At 41.5% G+C, this 15,033-nt stretch overlaps 1 protein-coding gene across 7 annotated transcripts in view; it reads right to left on the bottom strand.

Annotated features, from left to right (window-relative positions):
* The window catches only part of mettl8 (methyltransferase 8, methylcytidine), an 82,915-nt gene that overhangs the window by 44,590 nt on the left and 23,292 nt on the right, over nucleotides 1–15,033 (bottom strand). For 4 of the 7 annotated variants that reach the window (XM_059966580.1, XM_059966581.1, XM_059966587.1 and 1 more), the window contains exons 2-3: nucleotides 8,826–9,002; nucleotides 7,316–7,407 (exon numbers count right to left, since the gene is read on the bottom strand). In XM_059966580.1, coding sequence (XP_059822563.1) covers nucleotides 7,316–7,407; nucleotides 8,826–9,002 — 269 coding nt within the window. The remainder of the gene's footprint in view (nucleotides 1–7,315; nucleotides 7,408–8,825; nucleotides 9,003–15,033) is intronic. The other 3 variants (XM_059966586.1, XM_059966585.1, XM_059966584.1) reach the window with 1 other exon arrangement.

Below are 15,033 nucleotides of genomic sequence, written 5' to 3'. Positions count from 1 at the left end.
GTGGAAGTTAGGAACAGGAAGGGGTCAATAACTCTAATGGATGTTTTTTATAGACCACCCAATAGTAAAAGGGACATCGAGGAGCAGATAGGGAGACAGATTCTGGAATGGTGTAATAATAATAGGGTTGTCGTAGTGGGAGATTTTAATTTCCCAAATATAGATTGGCATCTCCCTAAAGCGAGGGGTTTAGATGGAGTGGAGTTTGTTAGGTGTGTTGAGGAAGGTTTCTTGACACAATATGTAGATAAGTCTACAAGAGGAGAGGCTGTACTTGATCTGGTATTGGGAAATAAACCTGGTCAGGTGTCAGATCTCTCAGTAGGAGAGCATTTTGGAGATAGTGATCACAATTCTATCTCCTTTACCTTAATATCGGAGAGGGATAGGAACAAACAAGTTAGGAAAGCGTGTAATTGGAGTAAGGGGTAATATGAAGCTATCAGGTAGGAACTTGGAAGCATAAATTGGGAACAGATCTCCTCAGGGAAATCTATTGAAGAAATGTGGCAAATGTTCAGTAGATATTTGCGTGGAGTTCTGCATAGATACACTCCAATGAAACAGGGAAAGGGTGGTAGGGTACAGGAAACGTGGTGTACAAAGGCTGTGGTAAATCTTGTCAAGAAGAAGAGCTTACAAAAGGTTCAAAAAACTAGGTAATGTTAGAGATCTAGAAGATTATAAGGCTAACAGGAAGGAGTTTAAGATTGAAATTTGGAGAACCAGAAGGGGCCATGAAAAGGCCTTGGTGGACAGGATTAAGGAAAACCCCAAGGCATTCTACAAGTATGCAAAGAGCAGGAGGATAAGATGTGAGAGAATAGGACGGTGTGACAGTGGAATAGTGTCTATGGAACTGGGGGAGATAGCGATGGTACTTAGTGAATACTTTTGCTTCAGTATTCACTACGGAAAAGGATCTTGGTGATTGTAGGGATGACTGACAGCGGACTGAAAAGCTTGAGCATGTAGATATTAAGGAAGAGGATGTGCTGGAACTTTTGGAAAGCATCAAATTGAAAAAGTCACTGGAACCAGACGAGATGTACCCCAGGCCACTGTGGGAGGTGAGGGAGGAGATTGCTGAGCCTCTGACAATGATCTTTGCATCATCAATGGGGACGGGAGAGGTTCCGGAGGATTGGAGGGTGGTGGATGTTGTTCCCTTATTCAAGAAGGGGAGTAGAGGCAGCCCTGGAAATTAAAGACCAGTGATTCCTACTTCACTGGTTGGCAAGTTGATGGAGAAGATCCTGAGAGGCAGGATTTATAAACATTTGGTGAGGCATAATATGATTAGGAATAGTCAGCATGGCTTTGTCAAAGGCAGGTCGTGCCTTACGAGCCTGACTGAATTTTTTGAGGATGTGACTAAACACATTGATGAAGGTAGAGCAGTAGATGTAGTGTATATGATTTTCAGCAAGGTATTTGTTAGGGTATCCCATGCAAGGCATATTGAGAAAGTAAGGAGGCATGGGATGAAATGGTGACATTGCTTTGTGGATCCACAACTGGCTTGCTCACAGAAGGCTAAGAGTGGTTGTAGACTGGTCATATTCTGCATGGAGGTTGATAACCAGTGGTGTGCCTCTGGGATCTGTTCCAGAACCCCTACTCTTTGCGATTTTCATAAATGACCTGGATGAGGAAGTGGAGGGATGGGTTAGTAAATTTACTGATGACAGAAAGGTTGGGGGCGTTGTGGATAGTATGAAGGGTTGTCAGAGGTTACAGCGGGACATTGATAGCATACAAAACTGGGCTGAGAAATGGCAGATGGAGTTCAACCCAGATAAGTGTGTCGGTAGGTCATTTTGGTAGGTCAAATATCATGGCAGAATATAGTATTAATGGTAAGACTCTTGGCAGTGTGGAGGATCAGAGGGAACTTGGGGTCCGAGTCCATAGGACACTCAAAGCTGCTGCATGGGTCAACTGTGTGGTTAAGAAGGCATACGGTGCACTGGCCTTCATCAATCATAGTATTGAATTTAAGAGCCGAGAGGTAATGTTGCAGCTATATAGGACCCTGGTCAGACCCCACTTGGAGCACTGTGCTCAGTTCTGGTTGCCTCACTACAGGAAGGATGTGGAAACCATAGAAAGGGTACAGAGGAGATTTACAAGGATGTTGCTTGGATTGGGGAACATGCCTTATGAGAATAGGTTGAGTGAACTTGGCCTTTACTCCTTGGAGTGACAGAGGATGCCAGGTGACCTGATAGCAGTGTATAAGACGATGAGAGGTATTGATCATGTGGATAGTCAGAGGCTTTTTCCCAGGGCTGAAATGGCTGCCACAAGAGAGCACATGTTTATGTGCTTGGGAGTAGGTACAGAGGAGATGTCAGGGGTAAGTTTTATTTACGCAGAGAGTGGTAAGTGCGTGGAATGGGCTGCTGCCGATGGTGGTGGATGGTGGGTCTCATCAGCAAGAACGATGAGTCAGCTTACAGAGAGGAGGTGCAGAGCCAACAACCTGTCTCTGAATGTGAGCAAAACAAAAGAGATGGTTGTTGATTTCATGAGGGCATGGAGCGACCACTCCCCGCTGAACATCGATGGCTCCTCGGTAGAGATCGTTAAGAACACCAAATTTCTTGGTGTTCACCTGGCGGAGAATCTCACCTGGTCTCTCAACACCAGCTCCATAGCAGAGAAAGCCCAGCAGCGTCTCTACTTTCTGCGAAGGCTGAGGAAAGTCCATCTCTCACCCCCCATCCTCATCACATTCTACAGGGGTTGTATTGAGAGTATCCTGAGCAGCTGCATCACTGCCTGGTTCAGAAATTGCACCATCTCAGATTGCAAGACCCCGCAGTGGATAGTGAGGTCAGCTGAGAAGATCATCAGGGTCTCTCTTCCCGCCATCATAGAAATTTACACTACACGCTGCATCCGCAAAGTAAACAGCATTATGAAGGTCCCCACGCACCCCTCATACAAACGCTTCTCCCTCCTGCTGTCTGGGAAAAGGTGCCGAAGCGTTTGGGCTGTCATGATCAGACTATGTGATAGTTTCTTCCCCCAAGCTATCAGACTCAATACCCAGAGCCTGGACTGACACCTTACAGCTATTGTCCTGTTTATTATTTATTGTAATGCCTGCACTGTTTTGTGTACTTTATGCAATCCTGGGTAGGTCTGTAGTCTAGTGTAGTTGTTTTTTTTCCTCTCTGTTTTTTTTTACGTAGTTCAGTCTAGTTTTTGTATTGTGTTATGTAACACCATGGTCCTGAAAAACGTTGTCTCATTTTTACTATGCACTGTACATAGCAGTTATGGTCGAAATTACAATAAAAGTGACTTGACTTGACTTGATATGATAGGGTCTTTTAAGAGACTCCTGGATAGTTATATGGTGCTTAGAATAGTAGAGGTCTATGGGTAACACTAGACAATTTCTAAGGTAAGGACATGTTCGGCACAGCTGTGTGGGCCGAAGGGCATGTATTGTGCTATAGATATTTATGTTCTATCTTTCCTGTAACAAGATGACAATATAGTACACTGTACTCCAAGTGCAGCCTCACCAACTTCTTATATAACTACAACATAACTTTGCAGCTCCTGCACTGAGCCCATTTATTGTCATATTTCTGTGTCATGTTATACCTCTCCAGGTGCATTATCTCACATTTCTCTGGATTAAGTTTCATTCACCACTTTCTATTCGATAGAAAAATCATTTCAATCCCTCGAGTGCGTAATGTATTCCTCTTTACTGTCAACGAGGTGGCTGATTTTTGAAAATTTTTGTATTATATTTGTATATTTCTGTATTATCTGAAAACTTCTTCATAATTCCCCTTACGTTCAATTCTAAAGCATTGTCATGTGCAATAAAAAGCAGGGGACTATATACTGAATCATTTGGAATCCTTCTAGTAGCAACTTTCTAACCACAAAAATATCTGAAAGGTTTAAACTTTTGTTTCCTGGTAGTAGGCAGATTCAAGTCCAGCTTGCTGATCTTTCTTAGATCTGATGGACTTTTACCCTTATCCATTCTGCCAAAAGTCTGATTTACATTTTATATCAACCACATTAAATGCACCTCATCAACATACCATGTCACTTCCTGGAAAATTATCAGTGCTGGGACCTCTATTGTTTGTAAAATGGAAAATTGGGCTAAGAAATTGAAATGGAGTTTAATCTGGACAAATGTGAGATGCTGAAGTCTGGGAGGTCAAATGTAAAAGTAAAATATACAGTAAGTGGCAGGATTCTTGGGAACATAGTACTTTTATGTCTTGGGGGTGCAGGTCTATATCTTTCTGAAAAGGACAAATGTGAATTAGGTGGAAAAGAGGGATTGCTGCTTTCTTGCCATCATCAGTCAGGCCACTGAAAATAAAATCTGGAAAGTCATGTTGCATTGTGTGCAGTTCAGATTGCCTCATTATAGGAAAGACATGGAGGCTTTAGGGAGGTGCAGATGAAATTCACTACAACGTTGTCTGAATTGCAGAGTATCAGAATCAGATTTAATATCACCAACATATGTTGTAAAATTTGATACCTTTATGGCAGCAGTACAATGCAATACATGATAAATAACAATAGAAAAAAACGAGCTACGTTAAGTACTTATAGTTAAAATAAGTAGTGCAAAAAAAACAGAAATAAAAAAAAGTAGCAAAGTAATGTTCATGGGTTCAATGTCCATTTAGAAATCAGATGGCAAAGGGAAAGAAGCTGTGCCTTCTGTCCGTCCTTCCTGATGGTAACATGTGAGGGGGGCATGTATTGGATGGTGGAGATCCTTAATGATGGCTGCCAGCTTCCTAAGGCACCATTCCTTGAAGGTGTCCTGGATACTGTGGATGCTGGTACCCATGATGGCGCTGACTAATTATACAAGTTTCTGCAACTTACTTCGATCCGGTGCAGTAGTTTGTCCCCCACACCACCCCACCCCATACCAGATGGTGATGCAGTCAGAATGCTCTCCGAGGTACATTTGTATAAGTTTTAGCTGACAAGCTAAATCTCCTCAAACTCCTAATAAAATATAGCTGCTGTTTTGCCTTCTTTATAACTGCGTCCAGATTAGGTCCTCAAAGATATTGACACCCAGGAACTTGAAATTGCTCACTCAAATAATAATTGCTCCCTATAAATTTGCTGATGATACAACCATTGTTGGTAGAATCTCAGGTGGCAATGAGAGGGCGTATGGAAGTGAGATATGCCAACTAGTGGAGTGGTGCTGCAGCAACAACCTGGCACTCAACGACAGTAAGATGAAAGAGCTGATTGTGGACTTCAGGAAGGGTAAGACGAAGGAACACATACCAATCCTCATAGAGGGATCAGAAGTGAGCAGCTTAAAGTTCCTGTGTGTCAAGATTTCTGAGAATTTAATCTGGTCCCAATATATTGACATAGTTATAAAGAAGGCAAGACAGCAACTATACTTCATTAGGAGTTTGAAAAGATTTGGCATGTCAACAAATACACTCAAAAACTTCTATAGTTGTACCGTGGAGACCATTCTGACAGGCTGCATCACTGTCTGGTATGGAGGGGATAATGCACAGGACTGAAAGAAGCTGCAGGAAGTTGTAAATCGAGTCAGCTCCATCTTGGGTACGAGCCTATGAAGTACCCAGGATGTCTTTAGGGAGCAGTGTTTCAGAAAGGCAGTGTATATTATTAAGGACCTCCAGCACCCAGGGCATGCCCTTTTCTCATTGTTACCATCAGGTAGGAGGTACAGAAGCCTGAAGGCACACACTCAGCAATTCAGAACAGCTTCTTCCCCTCTGCCATCCGATTCCTAAATGGACATTGAATCTTTGGACACTACCTCACTTTTTAAAAAAAAATACAGTATTTCTGTATTTGCATGTTTTTAATCTATTCAATATATGTAATTGATTTACTTGCTTATTTGTTATTATTTTTATTTTATTTATCATTATTATTTTTTCTTTGCTAGATTATGCATTGCATTGAACTGCTGCTGCTAAGTTAACAAATTTCATGCCACATGCTGATGATATAAAACTGATTCTGATTCTTTGAGGACTGGTTTGTGTTCAAGTTTTTTTAATACACAGAGATATTAGGTGCTTGGAAAGCACTGGCAGGGTGGTGAAGAAGCAGTTATAATAACAAGTTACTAGACATTTATAGACAAGAATAGAGAGACGTGTATAGACAAGCATAGAGAGATATTGGCCAAGTACAGGCAGGTGATATTAGTTTAGATTGCCATCATGATCAGTGCTTATATGCATAGCACAGGGCGGGTTCCTGTGCTGTGCTGTTCTAGATTTTTTAAATTAATCAAATTAGTCAGACAGGCTCAATTTTCCTGATTACTTTATGTCTCCCTGAGTGAAAGTGTTGGCTGGAATTTGTTCTAATAATTTGTCCAATACAAAAGTTAAAGCAAAGTTTGTCCAACCTCTCCTTATAGTAAATACTCTCCAATTCAGGCATCCTTGTGGTGAATCTCACCTGTGCCTCTCTAAAGTCTCCATGTCCTTTCTATAATGAGGCAATCTGAACTGCACACAATGCAACATGACTTCCCAGATTTTATTTTCAGTGGCCTGACTGATGATGGCAAGAAAGCTGCAATCCCCCTTTTCCACCTAATTCACATTTGTCCTTTTCAGAAAGATATAGACCTGCACCCCCAAGATATAAATGTACTATGTTCCCAAGAATCCTGCCACTTACTGTATATTTTTCTTTTGCATTTCACCTCCCAAACTTCAACATCTCACGTTTGTCCAGATTAAACTCCATTTCAATTTCTTAGCCCACCCTATCCATGTTTGTCCGTGTTCAACTACTTCCTGCATTTTAACCGATTAGCAGTCCTTCAGTTCTAGTGAACCAAACCTGTAGACAGTATTTCTTCAATCCTAGAGAGACGAGTGACGTATTGCAGTGTGAGATTGAGCAATAACATGTGTGTTATGCACTTAGATATTGGAAGCTCCTGTTGCAGTACATTAGGAGTCCTTTAATCCTCTGCAGGTACAGTACACTGAATTTAGTTGTTAACTTGACTTTTGCATCTCAGCCTCCATGCTGGAAAATCTGCAAGGAGTGTTTGTAGTTAAGTGGTCTTTAATGGCAGAAGGGCTACTCATAACGGTCATTTTTATTGAGATAATTCAACTTTTACACTGTTAGAGTCAAAGAAACACGTTCTTGTAATGAATTAGGAAATCAAAAACACATTTTTTTCACATCTCAGATCACTTTAGTTGTTACAGAACTAATATCTTCCACTCAGTACATCATCCAAAAAAAAACTCCAAAAAGTTCAAATAAAACAGTTTACCTTGTTCTTCCATTGAGAGTTTAACACTAGAATTTTCTTCAGCTTTCTGTCTAGCAAGATCTTCCTGCTCTGGAGTCCACTGGATGTGATCCCTGAAGAGAAAGGTTAACTATTAGGTTGACCATAGATGTTGCATCAGAACTGTCTCATTGATATACAAACCAGGGCGATATGAAATGGAGAGCAAGGTGTTGCCTGTGCAGCAAGCTCCCTCCCTCCACACAGCTAATGAATCTAAAGGAATGGCAGAGACTGATACAGTTTGGCGCTCACAGCATCGCAGGAGTTACCAGTCAGTGTTGAACTCAATGTAGGATTTCCTTAGGGACTCCAGGTCTGGATTTTTCCTTGGGGTTTACACCTGAAGCCTTCCCCATGACTGGGTATAGCCAAAAGGCATCAAGGGTTTGAGATAAGAGTTTTCTTTCTTTTAGATAAGCTACCAACCACAGCTGAAGAGCCCCCTCTGCCTGAAGTGTCTGGTTTTAAGGCCCTAGTAACCTGCCTTTGCCCCTTCAGCTGACAGTAGAAGTGGATCCATTGGGCTTAGTAGCTAAGCCACACGTGAAGCCAAGAGCTGTACTTGGTTGTCGGAGGCCATTCGATACAGATGTCATTGGAAGATTTAATAGTTGTTTAATATCACCACCCCCGGCCATGACAACCTTAAGGAACCATACTAACTATGGATGGATTACTAACAGGCTATTTAAATCCGCTGTAATTATTCTGCATTATTAGTGGGAATGGAGTAAAACTTTAAATATTTTTCCAAAGCAACACACACAAAATGCTGGAGAAACTCAGCAAGTCAAGCAACATCTATAGAAATGAATAAACAGTCAACATTTCAGGCTGAGATCCTTCTTTGTGACTGGAAAGGAAAGGGGAAGACATCAGAATAAAAAGGTGAAGGAAAGGGAAAGTGGTTAGCTTGAAGATGATAAGCGAAGCTATGTGGGTAGGAAAAGTAAAGGGCTGGAGAGGAAGTAATCTGGTAGGAGAAGGAAGTGGACCATAGAAGAAAGGGAAGGAGGAGGGGACCCAAGGGGAGGTGATAGGCAGGTGAGAAGAGGTAGGAGGCCGGTGGGAAATAGAAGAAGAGTGGAGGGGAAACATTATCTTCTTTCTTCCTTTTGTCAAATTTTTTTTTACACATTGAAGGAAGGATAAGTAATAAAAACATAGACACAGGGTAAATTAGGTGGCTGTGTGAAATTTTAGACCAGTCTATTTCCATAAGTATAACAAATTAAACTACACTTATGAGTGTCCTGATTTAAATGCTCTATTATCATACTTTATTACCATACGTGTCTCTACTAAACCTCTTAACTAAGAAAAAAGTGCAATATGAAATTCAAGGAATCATTTCAGGAAAAATCATCTATCTTCTTACATGATGAGAAAAATTGAATAGTTATCATAAGCAATTTTAAAATAATACTTTTATAAGACAATTTTATGTAAGCGACAACAACGTAGTCTGGTTTGAGACACTTCGTCTTACCACATATTGTGTTCAAACACTCTGCTCGGATCAGTTAAAATTCGGGAACCAAGAGGAGCAGTTGGTCGTTGAGTAGTTTGAAATCTGCACTGCAAGTCAGGCTTCTTCAGGAATGTAAGGGACACCATGTGAACCAATGCCATCTGCGGCCTCCTCTTCATAGTGATGAGATGTCTCCTCCGACAGAGAAAAATACTTAAATAAAAATATATTATAATACTTCGTGTGATGAACAGCTATAATGTTTGGGAGAAACATGAGCAAAATTAAGAATGGGAAAGCACTCTTTTATATTGTCCATAGTATTAAATGATAAGCAGGTGAGGATTTTTCTCTTATATTTAGACAGCTAATGTGTACAAGAAAATACTATAAGTAGAGGTATGAACTGGTAAGTAGCTTATTTTATTCATAGAGTTTCAAATAATCCATTTTAGGATTATTCCTTGATCAATAACATAATGGCTGTTTTAAAGCTTTAACAAGAGACAATTTATTTTAGCGAGCTTAGCTCAAATCAAAATGTAATAGAGAAGGTTAAGGCTAACCTAGAACTGCAAGGCATGGTCTAGTAAATAAATAGTAGTTGAGAATGGGGATGTGACAAGAGATAACGAACATTTAGCGTACTTTAACCATATAACAATTACAGCACGGAAACAGGCCATTTCGGTCCTTCTAGTCCGTGCCGAATGCTTACTCTCCCCTCCCTTTATGTTGCCAATCCTAGAAACGTAAAATAAACAGGAACACACATGCACAGATAGTTGAAAAATGTTAGTTGCGAAACATTAATTTGACCCTGATCCTTAACTGATCATGGCATCATTTACAAGGAATATTCCCTACAGAAGACAGTCAAGTCACAAGTTTATGAAGAGGGATGTTGATCAACAGGTGCCTATTTTCAAGACAGACAAAACCTTCTGAACATTTGTGTCTATACAGTCATTTGTATCTGCAAGGTGGACAAACAGAGTGATCAATCAACTACAATCAAAGAAAAAAACAATCAAAGCTAAAGCATTATATTAGGCCATTCTTTACTAAAAGGATGGCATGGTAAAGCAGAAGAATGAAGCTGGCTCACAGCTCCAGCATTTCTGACCTCTAGTACTCTTTATGTGGAAGCTGCATGTTCTCCTTGTAATCACATTCAAGTTCAGATTTGCTTGTCATTCAACCATAAATGAATCCCCATGAATACTGCCAAATGAAATAGGTTCATCTGGTGTTCAAGTGCAAAACACAGTATCAGCAGTCCAACATTGCAATAGTCACATATAGGACATACAAGATAGCAGTAAACGTACAGACACACTAAATAACATAATACAGCCTAAGTCTGTGAGTGTTTTGTCCTGTACGCTGTTGTCAAGAACATGCCAGCAGCAGTCCACAGACAAATGCAATCTACAGAGAACACTGGAGGGCAGCACTAACAGGAGAGGCCAGCCTTCAACCTGCATGTACTTCAGCATGCCTGCCGTGCCCTCTGCTCTCCCCCACATCGCCTTCAGCATCTCTTCCCTGGGTGACCCCATGGCTTGAGGCCTAATCCGTGATACAACTGAGGCCACAGAACTCTCCTGCTGTCAGCCTTGTCAATACACCAGTGAACCTGACTTGCAGCGCTCTACATTACCAATGTCCAACAGCGTCCTGCAATCATAAGACAATCACTTGCTCCATTTATTATGCACATCAACTCCGACGCCTTTCTATAGCCGGCAGCAAAACGGTTCACACCAAGTTCAGCTCCATCGCTACTGAGCAACTCCCTGATAGGGTAAATCTGTAGTACTTGATATTCTTGATAACCAGCAGTGTGTTGCGATTGCAAAAAACATGTAAAGGACAAACAATCTGGTTGGACTGAGTGGCTGCTGCAACTATGCAGAAAGTGGGTAAGTGGGGGTTTCCCTATATGCTCCAGTTTCCTTACACATCACAAAAACTTGCCGGTCTTTAAATTGATTAACACAAATTACATAGATTTGATAATCATGTTAACTTGTGATTTGACTGTCTTCTGCATGAAACATTTCTCCTAAATGATGCCTTGATCAGTTAACGTTCCAGTATAGGTTGGTTGTAGAAGGAACAGGATGGACTAGATGGGCATGTTTCATGTTCCACACAGAAGAACAAGGAAATAAGTAAGGTATGCAATTGATGCATGAGTGCTTGCATAAACCCAGTGGGCCAAATTCCTTCCTTTAATGTTGCAAGCCAATGAGTGAACTGTCTTCCCTGCAATTGCCAATTGCTTGAAAACTAGGGCATTTCAAAAGCTTCTATTTATGAAAACTGCTCCTGAAAATGTGCTTCCCAGGAAAGTTTTTAAATCAAAATTAAACTCCAGAGAATTGTAGGCAAACCAAGTAGCAATTTGAAAACAAGGATGAGAATTCTGAAGCAGGAGCCATTCTAGGGTTGCAAGTACATGATGCATGAATATAGTGTTCTTGAGCAGCAGAATGTCAGTGCTCTATGAATGGTATTATGTGGAAAGCCATCCAAAGGGCCTAGGTAAAAGGTAGAGGCAACAAAGCTGAAAATGTTTCAGCAAACTGTGTACCGAAGCAAGAATGGAGTCATGCAGTGAGGAAGAGAACTCTCCTGGTCTACTTCCATTAGTGTTACACAACTTAACACATTTATCTGAAAAGATAGACACAAGAGATTCTACAGATGCTGGAAAGCCAGGGCAATACACACAAAATGCTGGAGGAACTGAGCAGGTTAAGCAGCATCTATGGAGGGAATAAACATTCAACATTTCAGGCCGAGATCTGATGAAGGGTAAACTGTTTATTCCCCATGATTGACCTTCTGGGTTCCTTACATACAGCATTTTGTATGTATTACCTGGAAAGATAGTTTACTTATCCTATCAAATGAAATACAGCATCTTTGATAATAGCGTATGCCTCAGTACCACACTTGAGGACTGGTAGAATATGTACACAGGTCACTTGAGTTGAACTTAAAGCCAGAACCTGCTGACTTGCAGGAGAATGTGCTGTCACCGAGCCACTCCAAACAACAGTTCAGAGTAAAAGAAAACAAACATTAACCGGATTAGGATGGTTACTGTTAGCTTCTGGACATGTGCAAGACATCAAAAATTGTAATCAAGCTTTGAACTGCAAATACGATACATGAAATAATAATATATGGCATGAAAGATGGAGCAGACAAAACAAACCATTCTAAAACTAGAAGCAAAAACCACTCAGAATTGAGTGAATGATACACAAACTGAAAAATCTAAAGTTGAGAGCATTGTTAGAAATGAAAAGCATACAAGTATTTCAAAAATCCATTCTTGCATGATGGTGTTAATATTTTCAGGACTCTGTAAGAATAATGTAATGTCGATACCCTGAATACTGTAATAGAAATATTCATTCAAGCCAAGAACATGATTGGCTTGGGAGAGATGTAAGAAAGGTAATGGAGATCATTGATATGTGTTGACATGAAATCTGTGACAAGTTGCTACTGGGTGTTGTGTACAATATAATAACACATCAAAGTACACTGCTTCCTGGTGGATGTTGGGATTCTGTTCATTCTGCACAGTATTTATCTGTCAACATTCCAATACAGATTTTTTTTAACAGATTTCTCTATTGATTTGAGCGGTTGGTCATGACTAGACTGAACTCCTGCCTCAATAAGGACCTGGAATCATTGCAATTTGCCTTTTGCTGCAATAGGTCAATGCAGATAGGCAGATGCAATCTCAATGGCTCTTCACACAGCTTTCAACCACCTGGACAATACAAACACCTATGTCAGGATGCTGTTCATCAACTGTAGCTCAGCATTTAACACCATGATTCCCACAATCCTGATTGAGAAGTTACAGAACCTGGCCTCTGTACCTCCCTCTGAAATTGGATCCTTGACTTCCTAACCGGAAGACCACAATCTATAAACTTGCTAATAATACAACCATTGTTGGTAGAATCTCAGATGGAGACGAGAGGGCATACAGGAATGAGAAACACCAACTAGTGGAATAGTGTCGCAGCAACAAGCTTGCACTCAACATCAGTAAACCAAAAGTGCTGATTGTGGGCTTCAGGAAGAGTAAGACGAAGGAACACATACAAATCCTCATAGAGGGATCAGAAATGGAGAGAGTGATCAGTTTCAAGTTCCTGGGTGTCGAGATCTCTGAGGACCTAACTTGGTCCCAACATATCGATGCAGTTATAAAGAAGGCAAGACAATGGCTATACTTCATTAGGAGTTTGAATAGATTTGGTATGTAAACAAATACCCTCTAAAACTTCTATAGAGGTACTGTGGAGAGCATTTCGACAGACTGCATGGTCTGGCTGGCGGGCTACTGCACAGGACAGAAAGAAGATGCAGAGGGTTGTAAATTTAGTTGGTTCCTTCTTGGGTACTAGCTTATTAAGTACCCAGGACAAGGAGTGGTGTCCAGAAAAGCAGCATCTATCATTAAGGACCTCCAGCACCCAGGGCATGCCCTTCTCTCACTGTTACCATCAGGTAGGAGGTACAGAAGTTTGAAGGCACACAGCAATTCAGCAACTGCTTCTTTACCCGCCATCCGATTCCTAAATGGATATTTAACATGTGAACACAACCTCACTTTTTTAATAGCTATTATTTCTGTATTTTGCACGATTTTAAGCTATTCAATATATGTACACTGTAATTGATTTTAAAGAGCAAACACAAGGAAATTAGATGCTGGAAATTCAAACAACATACACAAAATGCTGGTGGAACACAGCAGGCCAGGCAGCATCTATAAGGAGAAGCACTGTCGACATTTCGGGCCGAGACCCTTTGTCAGGACTAACTGAAAGGAAAGATAGTAAGAGATTTGAAAGTAGTGGGGGGAGGGGGAAATGCGAAATGATAGAAAACCTAAGGGGGTGGGATGAAGCTAAGAGCTGGAAAGGTGGTTGGCTAAAGTGACACAGAGCTGGAGAAGGGAAAGGATCATGGGACGGGAGGCCTCGGGAGAAAGAAAGGGTGGGGGGAAGCACCAGAGGGAGATGGAGACCAGGCAAACAACTAAATATTGGGGTAACTAAATTACCAGGGATGGGGTAAGAAGGGGAGGAAGGGCATTAACAGAAGTTAGAGAAGTCTATGTTCATGCCATCAAGTTGGAGGCTACCCAGCCGGTTCCTCCAACCTGAGTTTGGATTCATTTTGACAGTAGAGGAGGTCATGGATAGACATATCAGAATGGGAATGGGACGTGGAATTAAAATGTGTGGCCACTGGGAGATCCTGCTTTCTCTGGCGGACCGAGCGTAGGTGTTCAGCGAAACGGTCTCCCAGTCTGCGTCGGGTCTCACCAATATATAAAAGGGTACACCGGGAGCACCGGACGCAGTATACCACACCAGCCGACTCACGGGTGAAGTGTCGCCTCACCTGGAAGGACTATCTGGGGCCCTGAATGGTGGTGAGGGAGGAAGTGTAAGGGCAGGTGTAGCACTTGTTCCGCTTACAAGGATAAGTGCCAGGAGGGAGATCAGTGGGAAGGGATGGCGGGGAATGAGTGGACAAGGGAGTCACGTAGGTAGCGATCCCTGCGAAAAGCAGAAAGGGTGGGGGAGGGAAAGATGAGCTTGGTAGTGGGATCCCGTGGCATAACTGGGACCCATACCGGTGTCCATGGCTACACCCTTGGTTTGGAGGAAGTGGGAGGAGCCAAAGGAGAAATTACTGAGATTAAGAACTAATTCTGCTAGACAGAGGAGTCAAGATGAGGCTTTTCATTCCAGGACGAAGGAGATGTCTTCCTTTTTTAAACAAAGGGGCTTCCCTTCTTCCACCATCAACTCTGCTCTCAAATGCATCTCTCCCATTTCCCGCACATCTGCCCTCACCCCATTCGCCTGCCACCCCACTCAGGATAGGATTTTCCTTGTCCTCACCTACCACCCCACCAGCCTTCAGGTCCAACGTATAATTCTCCGTAACTTCTACCACCTCCAACGGGATCTCCAATGTGTGTTGTTACTGTAATTGATTTACTTATTATTTTTTCCTTCATTTTCCATATTATGTATTGCATTGAACTGCCGCTGTGAAGTTAACAAATTTCATGACACATGCTGATGATAATAAACTTGATTCTGATTCTAAAGTACCATTTTCTCTGGATAGTTATGTTTCAAAATTAATCACAGATAGGCAAGTTATT

Source organism: Hypanus sabinus, chromosome 4, assembly GCF_030144855.1.
Source record: "Hypanus sabinus isolate sHypSab1 chromosome 4, sHypSab1.hap1, whole genome shotgun sequence".
Taxonomy (NCBI): domain Eukaryota; kingdom Metazoa; phylum Chordata; class Chondrichthyes; order Myliobatiformes; family Dasyatidae; genus Hypanus; species Hypanus sabinus.
Note: the sequence above shows the minus strand (reverse complement) of the source record. Positions and strands in the feature narration are given on the sequence as shown.